Raw genomic sequence first — 18,215 nt, forward strand, 5'->3', positions numbered from 1 at the left:
TAGTGTACCTTTATGTTTCTATGGAAAATCAGACAGTTCATGAACGCAACAAAACCAGCCATCAATAAAACTTGAAGAAAGTCTCAACCTCTAACACATTCTTCATAAAAATCTTAAGAAGAATGACTTACAAGTATGCGCATTTTGTGTTGGGTTGCAAGTGGAGCATCAAAATGCAATGAGGAGGAATTGTAACATGTGATGAAATATATCAAATTATAAAAAAGATAGAAAAAACTAATATAATTATAAAGAAATATATTTTAAGGCTTCAAGGGAACTAAAATAGAAATGTCGCCATTTCTTTAAGCTGCTGTTGGAAATGTTTCAACCGCACAGTTTTGCTGCTTAATTCCAGTTTTGCAGCTCAGTTTAAAAATGGGTTACAATCTATTAGAAATACAAAAATATATATACAAAGGTATTTATTGGTGCTGATAAAAATAGGAAGCATGTAGAGACATAGAAGTTATACTTTTAACATTATATAAACCTATATGCACAGATTTAAACACAACTCCTCTCCTTAGACTAAAGATTAATCATTAGCACATGAGGCATAGAAACATCAATAGCACAAAGGGTTACTGAGGCTTTCAGACACACACCATTCAATCATATGATGATCAGATGATCTTCTGCATCTAACCCTAACCCATCAAATTGTTTGTATACAAAAGTTTCTGCAGCAATTCTTTTTGGGCTCAACATTAATCTACTGATTTTTGTACCCAATTAAAAGCAAACTCATCTGCTGTAAACATACCATAATATACAGCTTTTAAATGAAGCAGTGTCGATCTATTAATTAAAAACCGCAATATCGAATCAGGAGGGCATAAATCCTATCTTAACTTATAGTTTTAGATGCCTCTTGAAATAATTCTTAGCAGGTATTGCAAGAATTTTGAGAGCATTTCTGGGCTTTGGACTATGACAAAAAAGTCTCTGTTCCCTTTAGTTCTAGCCCAGATCTTTCAAAATTAAAAAAGTTGTTGTTTTGACAATAATAAGATCTAGCAGATTGGTGAGTATTTACAAAGGTCTATTCTAAAATAGATTAAAAATCCAGAAGACAAATGCAGGGAAGCAAAAATGTCAAAGTTGGATCACTATATTTAACATTTATAAGAAATTGATCCACTGAATTAAAAAGAACTTGCAAGTGAAACAGTAAAGATAACTCCAACTCATTATATAAACTGCTACCATTGTTGAATCATGAGGAGATATTTATTTCTTCTCAGGCCTTCCTCTTCTCCCCATAAAATTGTTACACTGCTTGCTTCTTGTGACTCTTGTGGATCTTCAAAGTATCAATGAGAGCAGAGCTGCAATCAATGGCTGAAACTGAAGCTAGCATAAACATTAGAGGTATGTACAGCAAGAGCACTGGCATTGGCATGAGCTGAGCACATCAGAAAGACTCGTATGTAGGACAACCAATACATATCAGGATAACCTCTGGAGCTCGAAGCAAAAAGAATAGCCAGTATACACAGTACTCGAGTTCAGGGGGATGGCATCCCCCATCTTAAAAAAATCTTACAAATCATCCCCCTTCTTAAATGACCATCCCCCATAACATCCCCTGTGACATTTTATTACTGAATGTGTGTAATTTCTTCTATGTATCAACAGTGTCAGAGTTCTGGTTTTGTTATGTTTTTTTCTTTTGTGTATTCAGTTTTGCTTTGCCCCTTGTTTTCTAGTAATTTTGTTGTGTTTTCTGTTTATTTTCAGTTCTCAGGTTTTTATTTTTTTCCCTCTGCTGCCCTCTTGTGTTCTCCTTTTTCCTTAGCTCCTTTCCTGTTTCTTTCCTGTTCACACCTGTTCCCAATCTGCTCATCAGTCCTCCCTTTGTTTCTGTCTCCCTTAAATACTCTCTCTGTTCTGTTCTTCTGTGCTGGTTCCTCGTCAAACATCCTCCAACTCTGTCTCTCTAAATCTTACTCCTTGTGATAGTTTCCCCCCTGATGTCTCAATGATTTCTGGTTTGTTTGGACTTTTTTTTTATGTTTGATTTTTGCCTATTTGGATTCCTGGTTTTTGGTTTGTTTGGACTTTGTTTTAATTTTTGGATTTCCTGCCTCTGTGATTCAGCTAACCTTTCATTAAATCCACAAGAAAATCACCTCTGCCTTTCCGCCTATGCATTTGGGTCCACAAACCATAACCAAATTCTGAAAAACAGTAATGGCAATAATATTTCCCTTTCAACATTTGGCCGGCTGTGGGCTTATAGGTAGCATGAGCAAAGTAAATAAAATCAAAGAAGTGGCCTACCATGACAATGAAGCTGATCCCAGTGGGACATTTATCCTCTGCATTTGTCCCTAACAATGTAGGGGAAGTGATAGCCATGCCAGTCCAGGGACTGACTGCAGTTCTACTGTAAGGTACCTTGATCAAGGTCAATGACCGACGTACCTTACATGTAACAACCATACCATGCGGTATAGGTTAATAGATTATATTAATCAGGTTATGTATGCTTCCAAAAAAATAAAAATAAATCTACCATCCCCCCTTTTTTTTTTTTTTTTTTTTTTACAACTAGACTACTGAGTATATATTTAATTAAGATGTTAAAATATGTGCATATGTTTATTGTCAAATCGTTGTCAATTATTAGTTTGTCCAATAAGGATGTTGTGCTGCTTTGTTTTCCTGCTGGTACAGTGTGATCACTGTAGGTTCACCCTCACCTGGTTTTTGCCCCCTTAGGTTTTTGCTGCCAGCCTGGCAACCCCTTTTAAAATTATCTGGCTATGCCACAGCTTCATCTTAGAGAGTAACCTCAACTGAAAGAATAACCTTCTTAACAACAGAACTTAAGAATAAAGTTGTAATTTTAAGTCAGATATAAAATCAGTGTTTTACTAATGGGCAGTAAAACAAACATAAAGAGCTTGTTGGATCAGGACTACTGAAATTTTAAACACTAACAACTACTTTATTGTTGCTTACAAAATCGGTTTCCATTCAATACAATATATCTCTAAGCAGCCTAATTAAAGTTAAACTACTAGTTTGAAAAGGCAAATAGTCAGGGGCGCTATAGTATCATTTACATTTTTAAAGTAACTTTTATCATTAAAATTATCATAATATGAAAAAGTTAAATATACATTAACTTTAAACTATACATTTACATCCTATTAAAATAATATCAGCTTATTTAAAACAAAAAGCACAATAAAAGTTACATAACAATGTAAATTATACTACTTAGTGCATCTTTATAGCAGTTTTAAAGCTTGCATAAATTTTTTTATGGGTAGGGCAAAGGCGTAACTTTCTGGAGGCCTGGTGTGGACATGTCCCCACCAACTTTGGCCCAGTGTGGACAGTCCTCACCAATAATCTCCGCATTTTTTCACCCTTTCCGCTCATTTACTTTAGCCAAAGGTAACAGAGGCTGGGTGCAGCTAACTGTTCAGAGCCTTATGAGTGGTTGTGTTCTTGTTTACTAGTTAAAAAAGCTTCGCATCTCAGAGGACCAAGACTCCCAGTTACAGGTTAAAATTAACCTTTGTTCTTATTGTGCAGACAGAATCGGACTGCAGAGCTTCTATATATCTTAAAAAATTGCTTCTGGCATCATTATATTAGCAAAGAGGTTCATAAATCTTTTTAAACAGAGCACCGAGAGAAGTAGGGAGAGCTGCAGATTTAAAGGGGAAACAGATTTACTGGGATATGCAACACGCAATAAAATATATCTCCAAGTTTACCAGAACGTTTACAAGAACAACATATGCTCGTTAGGATTCCAGTTTCTGTGGGTTGTTTTTTTGTGTTTTTCTCTCTCCACCACTATGTGGTGTCCTCGTCCTCGTTGAGCAGCGGGCTGTCACCATCTTGACGCCAGAGTGTTTGCCAGTATTGGGAAGACTTTCTGTGTCACTGGATAAGCCTGGACCTTCTACCCCTAGAAGGATTTACTGAGTCTCACTGAGCAGGGGAAAACCTCCACATGATCCATTCAAGTCCACTCCTGGAAAACCAAGTGACAGTCCGCTCCTTCACTCCTCTGGGTCCAACGTATGTCTGCCTGTCCGCTCTCTAACGTGTTCCCTCTTGTCTGGATTAAACCCTCACAAACTGGATCCAAGGACAAACCAAGAGCCCCCCAAAATTGAGTGCCTCCCCAGCAATATTCAAGCCTGAGTCTATTTTCCAACTGTCCCTGAACTGATCACTGTGATCTCCCCTTCAGAGTTTCCAGTTCTGGTTCACCAGTTTGCTGAGTTCCAGCATTGTTTCCCCACCGAGTTTCAATCTCCATCAGTGTTTGCTAACCTACAATAAACCTGTTAAACTTTTACCTTTGGTCTCTGAGTGGTTCTGTGCATTTGGGTCAGATCTTTCAAGCCCATTATGACAATGCTATGCTATATTCAAAATGCAGTATATCCATATTTTTCTGGATGAATGGAATTGAAATTTTAATTCTAGCAATGCATGATATATCGATTTTGGCATCAGAATCGACTGTTATCATTTTTTATGCATTATGGTATTTGGGCCCTATATATAATGCACTAAAAGGCATCTCTCTAACTATCTATAAATATCAATATCAGTGTATTATGATTATTTTGTGTTCTCAACAATAGGAAAGCATTCAGTAAATAAATGCTTGAGCTAAGTTTTGGAAAATACAAAAACCTAATGAAAGCGTTTGGGTGGAGTAACTGTAGGTCCATCAGCCCCCACCCTTAGAGCGTCCTCCCCACCAACTTTCATTACAAAGTTATACCCTTGGGTGGGGGGCCCAATATAAATGTCTTTGGGTGGGGGGGCCCAATATAAATGTCTTTGATTGGGCCCAAAATTCCTGGTGGCTCTCCTGTCTACTTTTTGCTTTCTTTCATTGAGAGTTCAGGCTATTTTCATAGAGCAGTGATTAAAGAAGCTGGTTCTACTTGTCTGTTGGCGTGATCTCTCTTACCGTCAGAATTTAAAAGTAACTTGGGTGTGGCTGGGAAAATCTTTTTCTTATGCATATTTCACCCCAGATTTTTTCCCCCCCACTAATACCAGATTTAACAATAAACTAAAAAATGAGTAATGTGACTTGTTAACATAAAAAACAACACCTTTTAATCTGCGTAAATGTTTGTGTTTGGAAGAGGTGCACAAATTCAAATAGTCTCCCAGTTGAGTCGCACCTTGCGCATCAATACATTCCCACACCCTGGTCGTCACGCTGAGCGTCACCAGACCAAAGCGACCAGACCTCATTCCTTAAGTCTTTTCTGGTTCTTGACGTGGCGAAATTCATCGCTCGAACGAAACCACACAACAATCCCTGCTTCAGGGCTCCAAACATATCGCCATTACGCATGTAGAGAGCTTTGTTTCTCTGCTCGGAGCGCACGGCCTCAGAACCGGAGGATGCTGCTGAGGCGCTGCAATCAGTTGATAAACAAGAGGCAAAGTTTGATTTCCTTTTAGAACTGAGCAACAAAGAGGAAAGGAAATAAAAAAAGGTAAGGATCTTGCGCCTAACCAAGGCAAACTTGCAAGAGACAAAATTCTTTTAGCTCCTTTTACAGGAAATGAAAGATGAAAAGATTAGGCCTACACATCTTAATGATAACCACATTCATAAGATAAAGGTTTGTTTTTATCTTAGGAGAAAAATCGTGATGGATATATATATTTTTACCCATTTTGCCTAATTTTCAAATATTTTTTAATGTGTCGTTTCTTATGTTAGAATATTAGACTAGTTCAACTAATTTTGTCAAAACAAACAAAATCGCAAGTATGAAAAATATATAACCACATAAACAAAATGAACACCTTACATTTTTAGTACTAATCATCATGTTATGCATTATGATTCTAGTTATTCTAGTTATAATTTTTTTTTCTTTTTTGCAATGTTCTGACCCCACAATTAATTTGTTTACAGTAATGTATTTTATTCATCATTAAAAGCGAAGACAATATGATCTAGGATAATTTATTCGATTAAAAATCTGATGGCCTACTTAGTTAAGAAGTCAACACTAATGTTGTAACAAAGAGGCCATATACATCACAAGTTGTAGGAACAAGTTTGGCCAGAAGTTACTTTGTCTGTTCTTTGGAGAACCTGTTAAGCCAGTGATTGGTGTTGGGTGGGTCAACCCTGAAGGAAAGCACCTCTAGACAACATTTTTTTCTGGATTGTCCTTTACAGTAAAAAAAAAAAAAAAAAGCATGATGTTTTGTCAAACTGTAAAATCTAACGTTTTGGGGTTTTTTTATTTACCAGGTGAGTCATCTCCATTGATGTGCATCAGAGGGACCGTTATCAGAGCAAGAAACTCTTCCTGAAGTCTGTAGTCTTTCTCTGAAATCCAGTGCAAACATGAGGGACAGACTAAGCCACCTGCAGGAAGTGTCCACTGGCAGTATCGAAACCTCTGAGTATGCAGAGTCCACCTTTTCTGACACCTTTAGTAATGTCGACCTGGAAGAGGAGCTACCCCATCAGGCAGTCGTGTTCGACAACAGCCCTGCTCTCTCCGATGTCTTTGCTCAATCCCAGGACATCCACCGAGAGGTACAACTTATCCGAGTTGAAGTTAAAAGGCTCCGTGAGCAGAATTCCCGCATGCTCCATGGCAACACTACCATGAGCACAATTAAAAAAGACTCCAATGCTATAGGCGCAGACATAAAGAAGAAGGCTGAGGATGTCCTAGAACGCCTGCACAAAATGGACGGAACAGCCCACAAGTTAGAGCAGGAACATGGCGAAAATTCTGCAGTCACACGCATCGCCCGAACCCAGTACGCTTGCCTCAGCAATGGTTTTCGAGACGCCATGTTTGACTATAATGAGGCTGAGATGACCCATCGAGAAAACTGCAAAGCCCAGATCATGAGGCAGATGGAGATTGTTGGCCGGGACGTGACGGGCGAAGATGTGGAGGAGATGATCGAGAAGGGCCAGTGGAATATCTTTACTGACAATGTTGTGAGTGAAGGCAAAACGGCCCGATCAGCTCTGTTCCAGATTGAGAAGCGCCATCAGGAGCTCTTAGATCTGGAGAACCGTATCCAGGGAATCCATGAGATTTTCCTGGACATTGCCCTACTGGTAGAGGAACAAGGCCCAATGCTGGATTACGTCCAAACAAATGTTCAAAAAACCGACGCAGGCATACAAGATTCCATCGTCAAGCTTAAACTGGCTAAAAAACATGACAACAACAATCCGTTTAAGAAGATGTTTTGCAGTTGCTTCCCATGCTTTAACTAAGGACTGGAACCATCTGCAATGTAAAGTCTTTGATAAATGCATTCCTATTATTGTTGCAAAGCAATACTTGTTATTGAAGGACAATAATATCAAGAACTTAAATGAAGGTCTAACTGTAGAATCAGTAGCACAGTCATCTGCACTATATGTAGAGATAACAATATGCTTCTGTATTAAAGTTCATTCTTAAGTTATATCCACGAGTATCTAAATTCCTGGGATGGAATGGTGACCTGCCCTGGATGCACCTCTGGCCTAGTGACTGACCCTGAGAAAGTGTACATATATATAGAGAGAGAGAGGGAGAGAAAAAAAAAATCTGCCAGTGTCTCAAATCATAATTTTATGAAATGGATGTGATGAAAATTATTCTAAATTATTGTTGATCTTTTTTGCCATTTGGACTCTATTTAAACCTGGTTGGGACTGTTTCCTTCAGCAAATTAAACTGGATTGAGTGACCTGAGATTGCACATCTCCTTATTTACAACCTAAAAATTTACTTAAGATGTTATTGTGGTTGTTTTTTGGCTAAATGTTATATGTCATGTTACCTTTAAGTCATTATCAACTATAGATGTCCAGGCAATAGTATCTATAATTGCTCAGATGTCACATGAATAAATCACACAATAAAAATAAATTGTTATGGTGCAATCACACTGTTTGTGCACACTTTGATCCGTTTATTTAGCTTTTGCACCTTTTTGTTCATTCTCTAGTTACATATCTAAAGTACTACAGATTTTCTTATCAGTTTATTTAGCTTTTGGAATATCTTAATATATGAACCCTTGTAATGTTAGGCTTAAAGAGGAATTCTAGTATTTAATAAAGGATTCCTAAATACAATGCATATTTCCTCTATAATAAATCAATCCAAAATGTGGAATTAGAAAATGTTTTTCAAGTTTGATTTCAAATTGACAGATTTAAATGTTAAATTTGAAATGGCTGTTGTGCCATTATTCTCCACAGTCCTCTGTCTCTCCATATGTAGGTTTATTTGAAAGTAGAGTGCTGCTTCCAGCCATTTACATCGCTCCTGTTTTAAAATCACTTGCTTGAAAACATACTGTAGGACAGCATCTGATGACATCACAGTAGGTAGTGGGAGATTTTGTCTGTGATGTAATAAAAAAACAGATCCTTCACAGAAGAACAAGCCTTGATGGCTATATCAAGCTTGAAATCAACCTGTTTAAAAATTTATTTATTGTATGTGCACTTAACTTTTTATCATACATCTAATCTTCCAGCCAGTTTCGTTTTAGATTTGCCTTCATGCTGTAAAGGAAAGCTCTTTACGCCTTTAATCACTCGGGAGAAACTCTTTAAAAAGCATTTCATAATGTATATATACATTAAATAACCACGAGACAGGACAACAGATTTTGGGATAAATCATAATTTTACTCAGACCATAGAATTTGCTTAGTGTTACAGAAGGCAGCTCTTACCAACCGGGCTTTCTTATCATTGAAGACGGACGTGAATCACAGGAAAAGAAACATTTTATACAACTCCAGTAAGCCACACCACCACAACATTACAGCATACAAATGAGGAGTCATCCCTCGCTCCAGCCATATCAAATTATTACAGTGTCCCAGATAAAAACACTGAGAACTTGCTTTCTGTGTCCCCATTTCATTTCCAAATCTCTGTTATGTACATAATAAACATGATAACTGAATATCATGACAGAAGAACTGTCCTAATTAGATAAACTACTTGGGAAAAGATTAGTTTTTACACATGACATGCAGGTATTATTAGGGCTTAACAGACTCACACATCACCGATAAAAATAATACTAGCAATGCTCTCAGGTAGAGAATAAAATAATGCTTAGTTTGGTTCTGAATTGCAGTGTACCTGTTTAAACATTTGAAGCCTGTGGATGAGAAACCAACAGATGATGAGCCAAGAACGTTCTGCTGAATGGAGCCTAAGACATACAATAGGGCCAAAAAGCATTAAGTCACCAATGATTGGGCAAGTTCTCCTACTTAGAATGATAAAAGGTCTGAAATTTTCAGTCAACTATAAAAGACAAAATGAGAAAAAAAAGAAAAATTAGGGAAATTACATTGTAGGGTTTTCTAAATATTTTGTTTGTAGGTTAGGGTGGAATATTAATGTTTGGTCAAAAGCACAAGTTCAGCTTAATACTTTGCAGCATTTTGGCCCATTCCTCAATCTCTTCTAGATCCTCTATCTCTTGTAGAGCAGTGATTTTTTGGGGCTGTTGCTAGGCAACACATACTTTTGAACTACCTCCACAAATTTCCTATGGGGTAGAGGTCTGGATACTCGCTAGGCCACTGAAGAACCTTGAAATTTCCCTCCCTCTTTGGCTGAGGGGTGTGTTTTTGGACCATTGTAATGCTGGAAGACCCAGCCATGCTCCATCTTCAGTACTGATGGAGAGGGGTTTGCCTGAAGATACGTGGCCTCGTTCCTTTTTTTCCTTACAGAAAAAAACATCATGGTTCCACCTTTATGCTTCATAATAGGTATGGTGTTCTTGGGATAAAACTAAATTCTCCCTCAAACATATACAGTACCTGTTGAGTTTGTTCAAAAAGGTTTTATTCTATTTTAGTTTTATCTGACCATTTAATAATCCCCTGATCCTCCTCTGAACATCCATATTCTCTCTGGCAAACTTTAGAAGGGCTTGGGCATACTGGCTTAATCAGGGATGAAAGGCCAGGCATAGTTAGAGTAGTGTGTTGTTGGTGGTAGTGCCTATTACTTTAAACCTAGCTGTCTGCAGGTCATTCATCAGATACTTCCAAGTAGTTCTTTTCTTTCTTATTTTTGCTCATCTTTCTCATGATTATTATGACCCTTTGGTCCCAAAGGTTATCAATTGTTAATGTTAATGTTTTACTGAAAATGAAAAGGAGTAAAAACACAATACAAAGAAAAAATGTCCATGTTGGTTTAACACTAATGACTTGCATTCTTGTTTTTTCCCCCCAATTTTAATAAATCAGTATGTCCAAGTCTGTTCTTTAGTAAATGTCACTGGATATTTGTTAATAAAACTAAAGGCAAAAACATAAATTATAAAATGTGAAAATAATGCTTTTTAATATTGAGGTACTGTTTTGGAATGGCAAAATTGCACAATTTGTGTTATTTTTTATATACTAGATGTCGACCAGAAGAGACGGAGCAGACTGTACTTCCTAAGAAAGCTTAGGACCTTCAGTTTTTGTAGGAAGATGCTGCATATCTTCCATAAGTCTGTTGTGGAGAGTCTGAGCTCTTCTACCATTAACTGCTATGGTAACAGCATCAGAGCTACAAAGCTGATAAAAAAAAGTCTGCTCTGTTCTTGGAACTCCTCTAAAACCTCTGAGGATTATTTCTCAAACGAGAATTCTTCATAAAGTGAGCAAACATTATAGACAACAGTGAGCATTCTTTTCAGAAGATTGTTAAACAACAAAGAGTTTTTTCCGTCGGAGGCTTCTCCAGATTTGATAGTAGACAGATCGCTACAGAAGATCATTCCTGCATACACCTATCAACACCTATAACATCTCATTGGAAAGCGTCCCATGAGTTACTGGAACATTTTAATTTCCCTTTAGGACTAATAAAGTATTTTTGTTTTGATTTGAATCAATCCGTAGCAAACCTAATCATATCTGCATCAGTAGCAAATCTGATCCGACTAATTCCTTTGAAGCCTGCAAGTGGTCCTAAGGCACTTTGGACAACCCGGATTTATATTATTATTGAAATAAGTAATGGCAATCACTAATAAGACAATTAGTGATCTTATTATTCACTGAAAAAAATATTGTTCTTCAATCTAAATTTTATTATTGTTTTTTTCCGAGAATAAATATATAAGTAAATATAATCTAAATATTTGTGCCTCTTACCCTTTCTTTTTTCAATTTTAAATAAACATGACTGGGTTATAAAGTATTTTAACCAAACAATACACTCATGCATAAAAAAGAAAATAGAAAAAAAAAAACATGCAGAATTTAATTCCAATTACAAGCTGAAATGTTTTCCTCCCCTCCTAAAGAGTTCTGCATATCCAAATTACCGCAGTTCTTGGATCTCTTCACTGATATATAATCACACGAAGGAACTGTGCTGCAATTCAATTCAATTTAGTCTATTTATTTATACAGCACAAACTGACAACAAATTTTGTTTCATGTTGTTTTTCAGTGTAGTCCTGTTTCTCTGACTGTGACAAACTGTATGTGCTCTCTTTCATCCTCTGACATGGGAGCTGGGTCTTTCCTGGAAAGAGCCAGGTGTGCACCTGGTTGACAGTTGCCTTTTGTATCTCTGCTTCTGTCTCATTGAACCCCAGTCGGTCTCAGCAGATGGTCGCTCACACCATTCTTCTGGAGGTTTCTTCCTGTTAAAAAGGAGTTTTTCCTCTCCACTGTCGCTCCAAGCGCGCTTGGTGTGAGGGATTGCTTTTGAGCCAACGAGCCAATGCAATCAGCTGGTTTTCCTTAGATAGAAAACTTTTAATCAATTTGACTGTATGATCTGTTAAACTGTAAAGTGCCTTGAGATGACATGTGTTGTGAATTGGCGCTACTCAATCCAATGATTCAGACAGATTTCGAATTCAGCAAACTTAAAACGGCTAGTATGTTTGTCCAGTGGCAAAGAATGAAAGAAAATTCCTCTGCAGATGTTTCGGTAAGATTTTTTTTTAGATTGGACTGTCCCTTTAATGAGTCACAAAATCTTTATAGCAAACAATGGAGTGAGAGGATGTGTTTTTGAGGAAGTTACTTCGCTTTAGTGGGAAGGCCTTGGTATGTCACCTGTCTGGTAGTGACGAGCAGCCATACAGACAACTTACTTCCTTCTCATCAGACTAAAAAGATGCTCTCACAAGCTCCTTAGCACAAGCAAAAGAGACGGGCTGCAGGGGGTTTATTTAATTTTTTGGATTCTGTGAGACTCCGAAGAGGTAAGTTGTTTTAATTTTTGAGTTAAATGACTTCTGATTTTGATCTCATTTGTTAAATTGAAATCTCCTGTTGTAGTTAAAGTATCTATTGCGAGCCACTTTAATGCTCAGCAATTTGTTGCTAACACTGTTTTGGTTTCAGCAAGAACAATTTCTGGATTTTCAGTAAATATTGTGTCAACTTTTTGCAGATTTGTAAACCAAAGATGGTGAAAGGGATTTTCATGTGGTTCACGATAAGATTCCATGACAGGAACACTTAATTCAAGCAGTAGTTTTTTAAGTTTCACCAGATGAGTCCAAGAAACTCAAGCTACACTTTATTTTATTATCATTACCTCTGGTTTCAGTAAGCTGTTTTCCTCATTCCTGGTTTTAAAAAGGAAATTCCACTGAGCTGGTGATCTGTGACGGCTCTGTGTCAAAAAGATACAAATATTACACAAGCTGCATTAGCTCTAAAATATAAACCTACTGAGAACTACGCTTTTATTATATTGGTTTCCCTCTTATTTTATTTTTATGCACAACTGAACTGAGAAGCAAAACAATATGTGTATTAAGCTACAATTGTTTGGAACTGTTGATCATTTGTCAATATCAAACCCTCTCCAAGCAATCCTGTTGTAAAAATAGTAACAGCAGAACATGATAATCAGTCACTGACTTTTTAGGGTATGCTCCTCCTAGATGAGGGTGGCAGCAGTTATTTGCTTGCATTTGGTCATTGATTCTGCAGCAATCCCTCATATTGAGCATGCATGCAGCGACACTATAAAGGAAAAACTCCCTTTTAAGAGAAGAAACCTGCAGCAGATCCAGGCCTCTGCAGAGGTGAACTGCAGAGACCTGACAAAAATAATGAAAAGCGAGTGTTTTTTTTACACATAAAAATGCCTCATTCCTTTAGCTCCGTGTCTTTTGTCAATACTCATTCTTAGAGAAAAGAAATCAAATTTCAGTAATATCAGAACAAATTGCTAGATGCATTTAAAATGCAAAACATAGCATTAGGTTAAAATACATAATACTGGTATCAATTGCTTTCAATCTGCAGGTTTACTAGTAAACTAGTAAACCTGCAGATTGTTATCAGGCTCCTGTCCAATGGACCCAACTACAAGTTTTAGTCAACTTTTAAGGCTTTTTTTTTAATAAACCTTATAGTTGGAGTGGCTCAGGTTATCCTGAGCTATTTCTATAGTTATGCTACTATAGGCTTATACTGCTGGAGGACATAGGGGCCACTTTTTATTATTCTGCTTCATTCTATCTTTATTCTGCAGTATTTGTTAGTTAAATCTCTTACTTTATGTCCACTCTGCTTTCCTGCCTTATTAGCTTCATCTGGTCTGTTACTGTTTTGCTATGACACCATCCCAGAGAGAAATATCAGCTGTGCTGCTGCCATCTGTGACCAACTGTATTTGCTTTCTTCATCTTCTGGGAGCTGGCTCAGAGCTTGTCTGCCTGGCTGTCTTTCCTAGATGTAGCCACTCATGGAGCTAGTTAACAGGTACCTTTTGTATCTCTGCTTCTTTCTGTATCTCTGCTTTTATCTCTTTCGACCCCAGTCAGCCTCGGCAAATGGTCACTCACATTAAGTCTGGTTCTGCTGCTATTAAAAGGGATTTTTTCCTCTCCTTTGTCGTTGCACGCAAGCTTGGTGTGAGGGACTGCTGTCGAGTCAACAAGTCGATGCAATCAGCTGGTTTTCCTTAGATAGAAAACTTTGAACCAATCTGACTGTATGATCTGCTTGAATTGTCTCTGTGAAGTGCCTTGAGATGAAATGTCTTCTGAATTGGCGCTATATTAAAAAACTGAAATCAGTTGAATTGATTATCGAGCTTGCGTTTTGATTTCACATTTCTTTTAGTAACAGATAAAGTTTTGTTGTGCAATGATAAAGGATTTTGTTACATAATTTTCTCACATTCTAATAAGCTGTATTTCTAAGATTGTTTTTTCAGAAAAACATCATCTCAAGTCTGACTCTGTGACCAAAATTCATACGGCACAAGTTACATGTTACAGGACCTATTTGTATGCTGATAAATGTTATTTCTGTCACCTAACATCTACCCAGTAACCAACCTTTTCTCTATGTGGGTTCTTAGGCAAAATGAGGGACAAGCTGGAGAGACTCCAGACCATCAGTGAGGAACAGGAGGACTACGAGCCAGAGTTAACTGGACCAGAATACAGTATAGATTATAGATACAGTATAGACGAGAATCTGACTCAAGAGGCTATAATTTATGATGACTCTACAGTCATGGACGAACTCCGGAAGGCCTCAAACTCCATAAGAAAGGATATAAACATGCTTAGCTTGGAGGTTACGCGCCTGAGGGTTCACAATGAACACTATAAAACATCTGTAAGACGCTTCACTCTTCTGAAAAGGGACTCTGATTCAATCGCAAGAGGAATCAAGCAGCAAGCAGAGGCTGTGCATGTCCGCATACAGAACTTTGGTAAAGAGCGCAGCAGACTGGAGGAGAAAGAAGGTCCAAACTCTGCTGTTAGTCGCATCGCCCGCACCCAGTATGACACTCTCATCTGTGCGTTCCGAGCTGTCATGGATGAATATAATAACACAGAGGAAAATCAGAGAGAAATATGCAGGAGGAGGATCCAGAGGCAGGCTTCCATAATGGGGAAAGAAATCACCGAGGACAACCTGGATGACTTGATAGACAAAGGTGGTGAGGGCTGGACCGAGCTGTCCCAGAGCCTTACGAAGGATGGTATTCGTTCATGCCGTATGGGCCTGTGTGAAATCAAAGGGAGACACAAGGAGCTGATGGAGCTGGAGTCCAGATTGAAGGAGCTCCATGAACTGTTCCTGGATATAGCCATGCTTGTAGAAGAACAGGGTTCGCTGGTTGACAATATCCAAGCAAATGTGTGCAACACAAGAGAATACATCGAGGATGGAACCTCTAAAATTAAAAGGGCTCTATCCTACAAGAAGAAGAACCCTTGTTTGCAATGTTGTCCATGGCTTCCCTGCTGGAAACAAAACAAATCTTTGTAGAAATTCGTTGAGAGAATGTGCATTTTACTCAACAATCAAAATAATAAATACATTTTATTCTGCATGAAATAGGATAAGACTGTAGGAAGTATAGCTTACAATAATTTTAATTTGCAAGAACTGCAGTCTTACACAGATGCCGACCAATTAATTGTGTTAGAATGACTCCGATATATGAAGCTTGGTATTTTGAAGGTTTCTTCTACTTATTTAAATATTGATATAAATTAAAATTTCTTAGTGTAATGATTACATGAACTAACCAGTGTACCAGTGTGTTTGTCACCAGACCAGTTCAGATATTAAAGAAAGTGTTTTAGTCTATAACGGTTCTAAGATGTTTGCTTATTTGAAATAAACGCCTGCTGCAGTGACTGAGCCACAGTTTGTTTCCATGACCACCGACTTGAATCATGTGGGAAAGCGGTTCACATGAGAAATTGGCAAGAATTGAAGTCACGAGAAATAGTGAGGCTTGAAAGAGTTTAGAAATGACACAAGACAGTGAATTAAAACCACATGAGCGTCCGCGTGCCATTCTAAGCTGAATATGGTTGATTTTATTAAACATGGGCTCAACAGCTGGTATTAATTTTTGTAAAAGTACATTTCACCCTTTTCGATTAAGGCTGTAACAATGAATTAAAGATTGCATTAAGCAGTTATTAAAATAATCGTCATCTAACTTAGTAACTGATAGAAAAATGCTGTCCGAGCAGCAATCAAACCAAAATTACACAACATATATATGTACATTGTTTTGGTCAGTAAATATGGTCCATTTTTTTTTTAAATATCAGATGCCTAAGCTTTAGCTTCTCCTGGTGAAATGGACATAAATGAAAATAATTTAGACTCTCAATTGAGACAGATTAACCACTGAGCAAAAACAAAAAAACAAAAACAAATGTTAGTTGTATCCTTGAAGCAAAGTATTAAAGATAAGAACAGATGAACCTACATGTTGGCAAGAGCTGTATATGATGAATTGGCCTTTAATTAAAGTTAATTATTTTAGTTATATCAAACCATCTTAGCAAATTAAAAAAAGATTTAAGCCTAAAGATGAGCTAGACTTTTATTTGCCTTGAAGGAAAGCTTTGATATTTTGTGTGCTACAATACATGTATTGCTAGCTATAGGATAGAATATGGACAAAAAAAAAGTTTTTCAAAATTTTTCTGTTTTTTTTCCCCCAATGAAGCAAATAAATGTTCCTAACAAAAAACACAACCACATTTCCACAATCATGAGTAAATGGCACTCATTGCCTCAACAATAAATTCACTGGAGGTTATAGGTACTTTGTCATTTTAAAAATCCAAATTAAGTTTGATTAAGAATAAAAAATTGTCTTAATTCTGGAAAAATGAGAATTAGAAACTTTTTTTTCATCCACCAGAAAGGTAAGATTAATAAAAAATTGTGCAAATAGATCTCAACCCAGCTGTATGTATAAAATAAAAATAAGTGCAGCCTGGTAATAATTTCTTATCTATTCGATTCTTCTTGTTTTGTTGGTTAAAGAAAAACAAATAAGATGTCATTCTCTGTGATTTGCTATATTTGTCAGGCAGTTCAGGTGTGATAAACAGGTTTGTCTTTTCTGTATGAACATGTTATTGTCATGATGGGTTCACTAATAGCGACCCAAGTATGCAGAATACCACTGACGGACACAGGAATAAAAGTTCAACAAGTTTATTTTGACACAAGCACACAGAAAGTACTGGTTCTGGTTCGGGCCTGGACACTGGTTCACCGGAGTCTGCGTGAGAGACAGTTCAGTTAGCGTTGCTAGCAGGAGCTTGATTTCCAGATGATAACTGATTGTACCTTGAGGGTTCTTGAGGTTAGCTTTGGGAGAGTCACTGTTGGATCTGGAGAGGAGTAGTTCAGCAGAGTCCGCTTGCTGCTTCAGCGTCTTACGTCTAACAATGAACAGACCTTGGCTTTGGGTTTTCCAGCTCTTAGTCCAGAGCTGCATGGAAGTTCTCTATGATTCTTCAGGTTTGGCTCAGAGGGTCGGCTCGGCAGGTTAGCTCTTCCTGAGCTTCACAGAGGAGACACTGGTTTCCTGGAAGACAGAGACAACGGTTAGAATCCAGGCTGGATTCAAAGTCACAAAGTTACACTGAGGATCTAGGCTTAGGCACTGACCAACTGGATCAACACTGCGGCATTGAGGCAAGGTCTGAAGACAGCTTAAGTAGTGGATCCTCTGATGATCTTGATGGGCTGCAGCTGTGCAGGAAGCTCCCTCAGAAGGATCCACGGCGGACTCTGCTGGAGAAAGGTGGAACTTCTCCAGCTCCCAACAGTTATCAGAAGTGGCCAGCTTCAGGTTGACTCACAAGGAGTCAAAAGACATATCGAAAATGAAACCTTTTTTTTTATATAACCTTTTACATGTTTTACATTTTATATTTTCTGTTTTTGAGGAAATATTTTAGGCCTATATATCACAAGAGAGAAATGATACTAATACTTGACTTTAGTTTTTAATTCCCATTCATATCAAAAACAAACAAACAAACAAAAAAACAAAAAAAACAAAAAAAAAATCTGCTTTACAAATATACAACTATTAAATAATATTCTAGTCTAATTTATGCCATCTTTTCTAGAATGGAAGGATAGTTTGTCCTGCATATAGGCAGGTTTGCCTGAGGAGAAGAAGAAATAAGAAAGTTAGGTCTAGATTTTTCAGGTTGGTTCTAGAATGTTATAGTGTCAAGATTTTTATCTTGGTTATTCTGGTCAGTAGAAGCATCCTTACAAATATATATATATATATATATATATATATATATATATATATATATATATATATATATATATATATATATATATATATATATATATATATATATATATATATATATATATATATATATATATATGTTGTTAGTAGATACTGGATTCTAAATGGATTC

At 37.2% G+C, this 18,215-nt stretch overlaps 2 protein-coding genes across 3 annotated transcripts; both read left to right on the forward strand.

Moving 5' to 3' along the window:
• Nucleotides 1-5,273: 5,273 nt before the first annotated feature.
• On the forward strand, nucleotides 5,274-7,442 carry LOC119781264 (syntaxin-11-like). 2 transcript variants are annotated; one of them, XM_038281675.1, is made up of 2 exons: nucleotides 5,274-5,498; nucleotides 6,272-7,442. In XM_038281675.1, exon 2 carries the CDS (start codon nucleotides 6,368-6,370, stop codon nucleotides 7,262-7,264), a length of 897 nt encoding a protein of 298 aa, XP_038137603.1. In that variant the 5' UTR covers nucleotides 5,274-5,498; nucleotides 6,272-6,367; the 3' UTR covers nucleotides 7,265-7,442. The 2 variants fall into 2 exon arrangements, with proteins under 2 accessions (XP_038137603.1, XP_038137602.1); XM_038281674.1 differs by having other exon boundaries at nucleotides 5,274-5,495; nucleotides 6,270-7,442.
• A 4,443-nt stretch (nucleotides 7,443-11,885) lies between these two features.
• LOC119781259 (syntaxin-11-like) lies at nucleotides 11,886-16,021 on the forward strand. Its single transcript, XM_038281670.1, has 2 exons — nucleotides 11,886-12,236; nucleotides 14,357-16,021. Exon 2 carries the CDS (start codon nucleotides 14,362-14,364, stop codon nucleotides 15,277-15,279), a length of 918 nt encoding a protein of 305 aa, XP_038137598.1. The 5' UTR covers nucleotides 11,886-12,236; nucleotides 14,357-14,361; the 3' UTR covers nucleotides 15,280-16,021.
• The last annotated feature ends 2,194 nt before the right edge of the window (nucleotides 16,022-18,215 follow it).

The sequence above is a fragment of the Cyprinodon tularosa genome, unplaced genomic scaffold (genome assembly GCF_016077235.1).
Source record: "Cyprinodon tularosa strain WSP-4 unplaced genomic scaffold, ASM1607723v1 ctg173, whole genome shotgun sequence".
NCBI lineage: Eukaryota > Metazoa > Chordata > Actinopteri > Cyprinodontiformes > Cyprinodontidae > Cyprinodon > Cyprinodon tularosa.

Bases quoted from the DNA above. Each gene is read 5' to 3' on its own strand.
- LOC119781259 (XM_038281670.1), top strand. From the start codon at position 14,362: ATGAGGGACAAGCTGGAGAGACTCCAGACCATCAGTGAGGAACAGGAG.
- LOC119781264 (XM_038281675.1), top strand. From the start codon at position 6,368: ATGAGGGACAGACTAAGCCACCTGCAGGAAGTGTCCACTGGCAGTATC.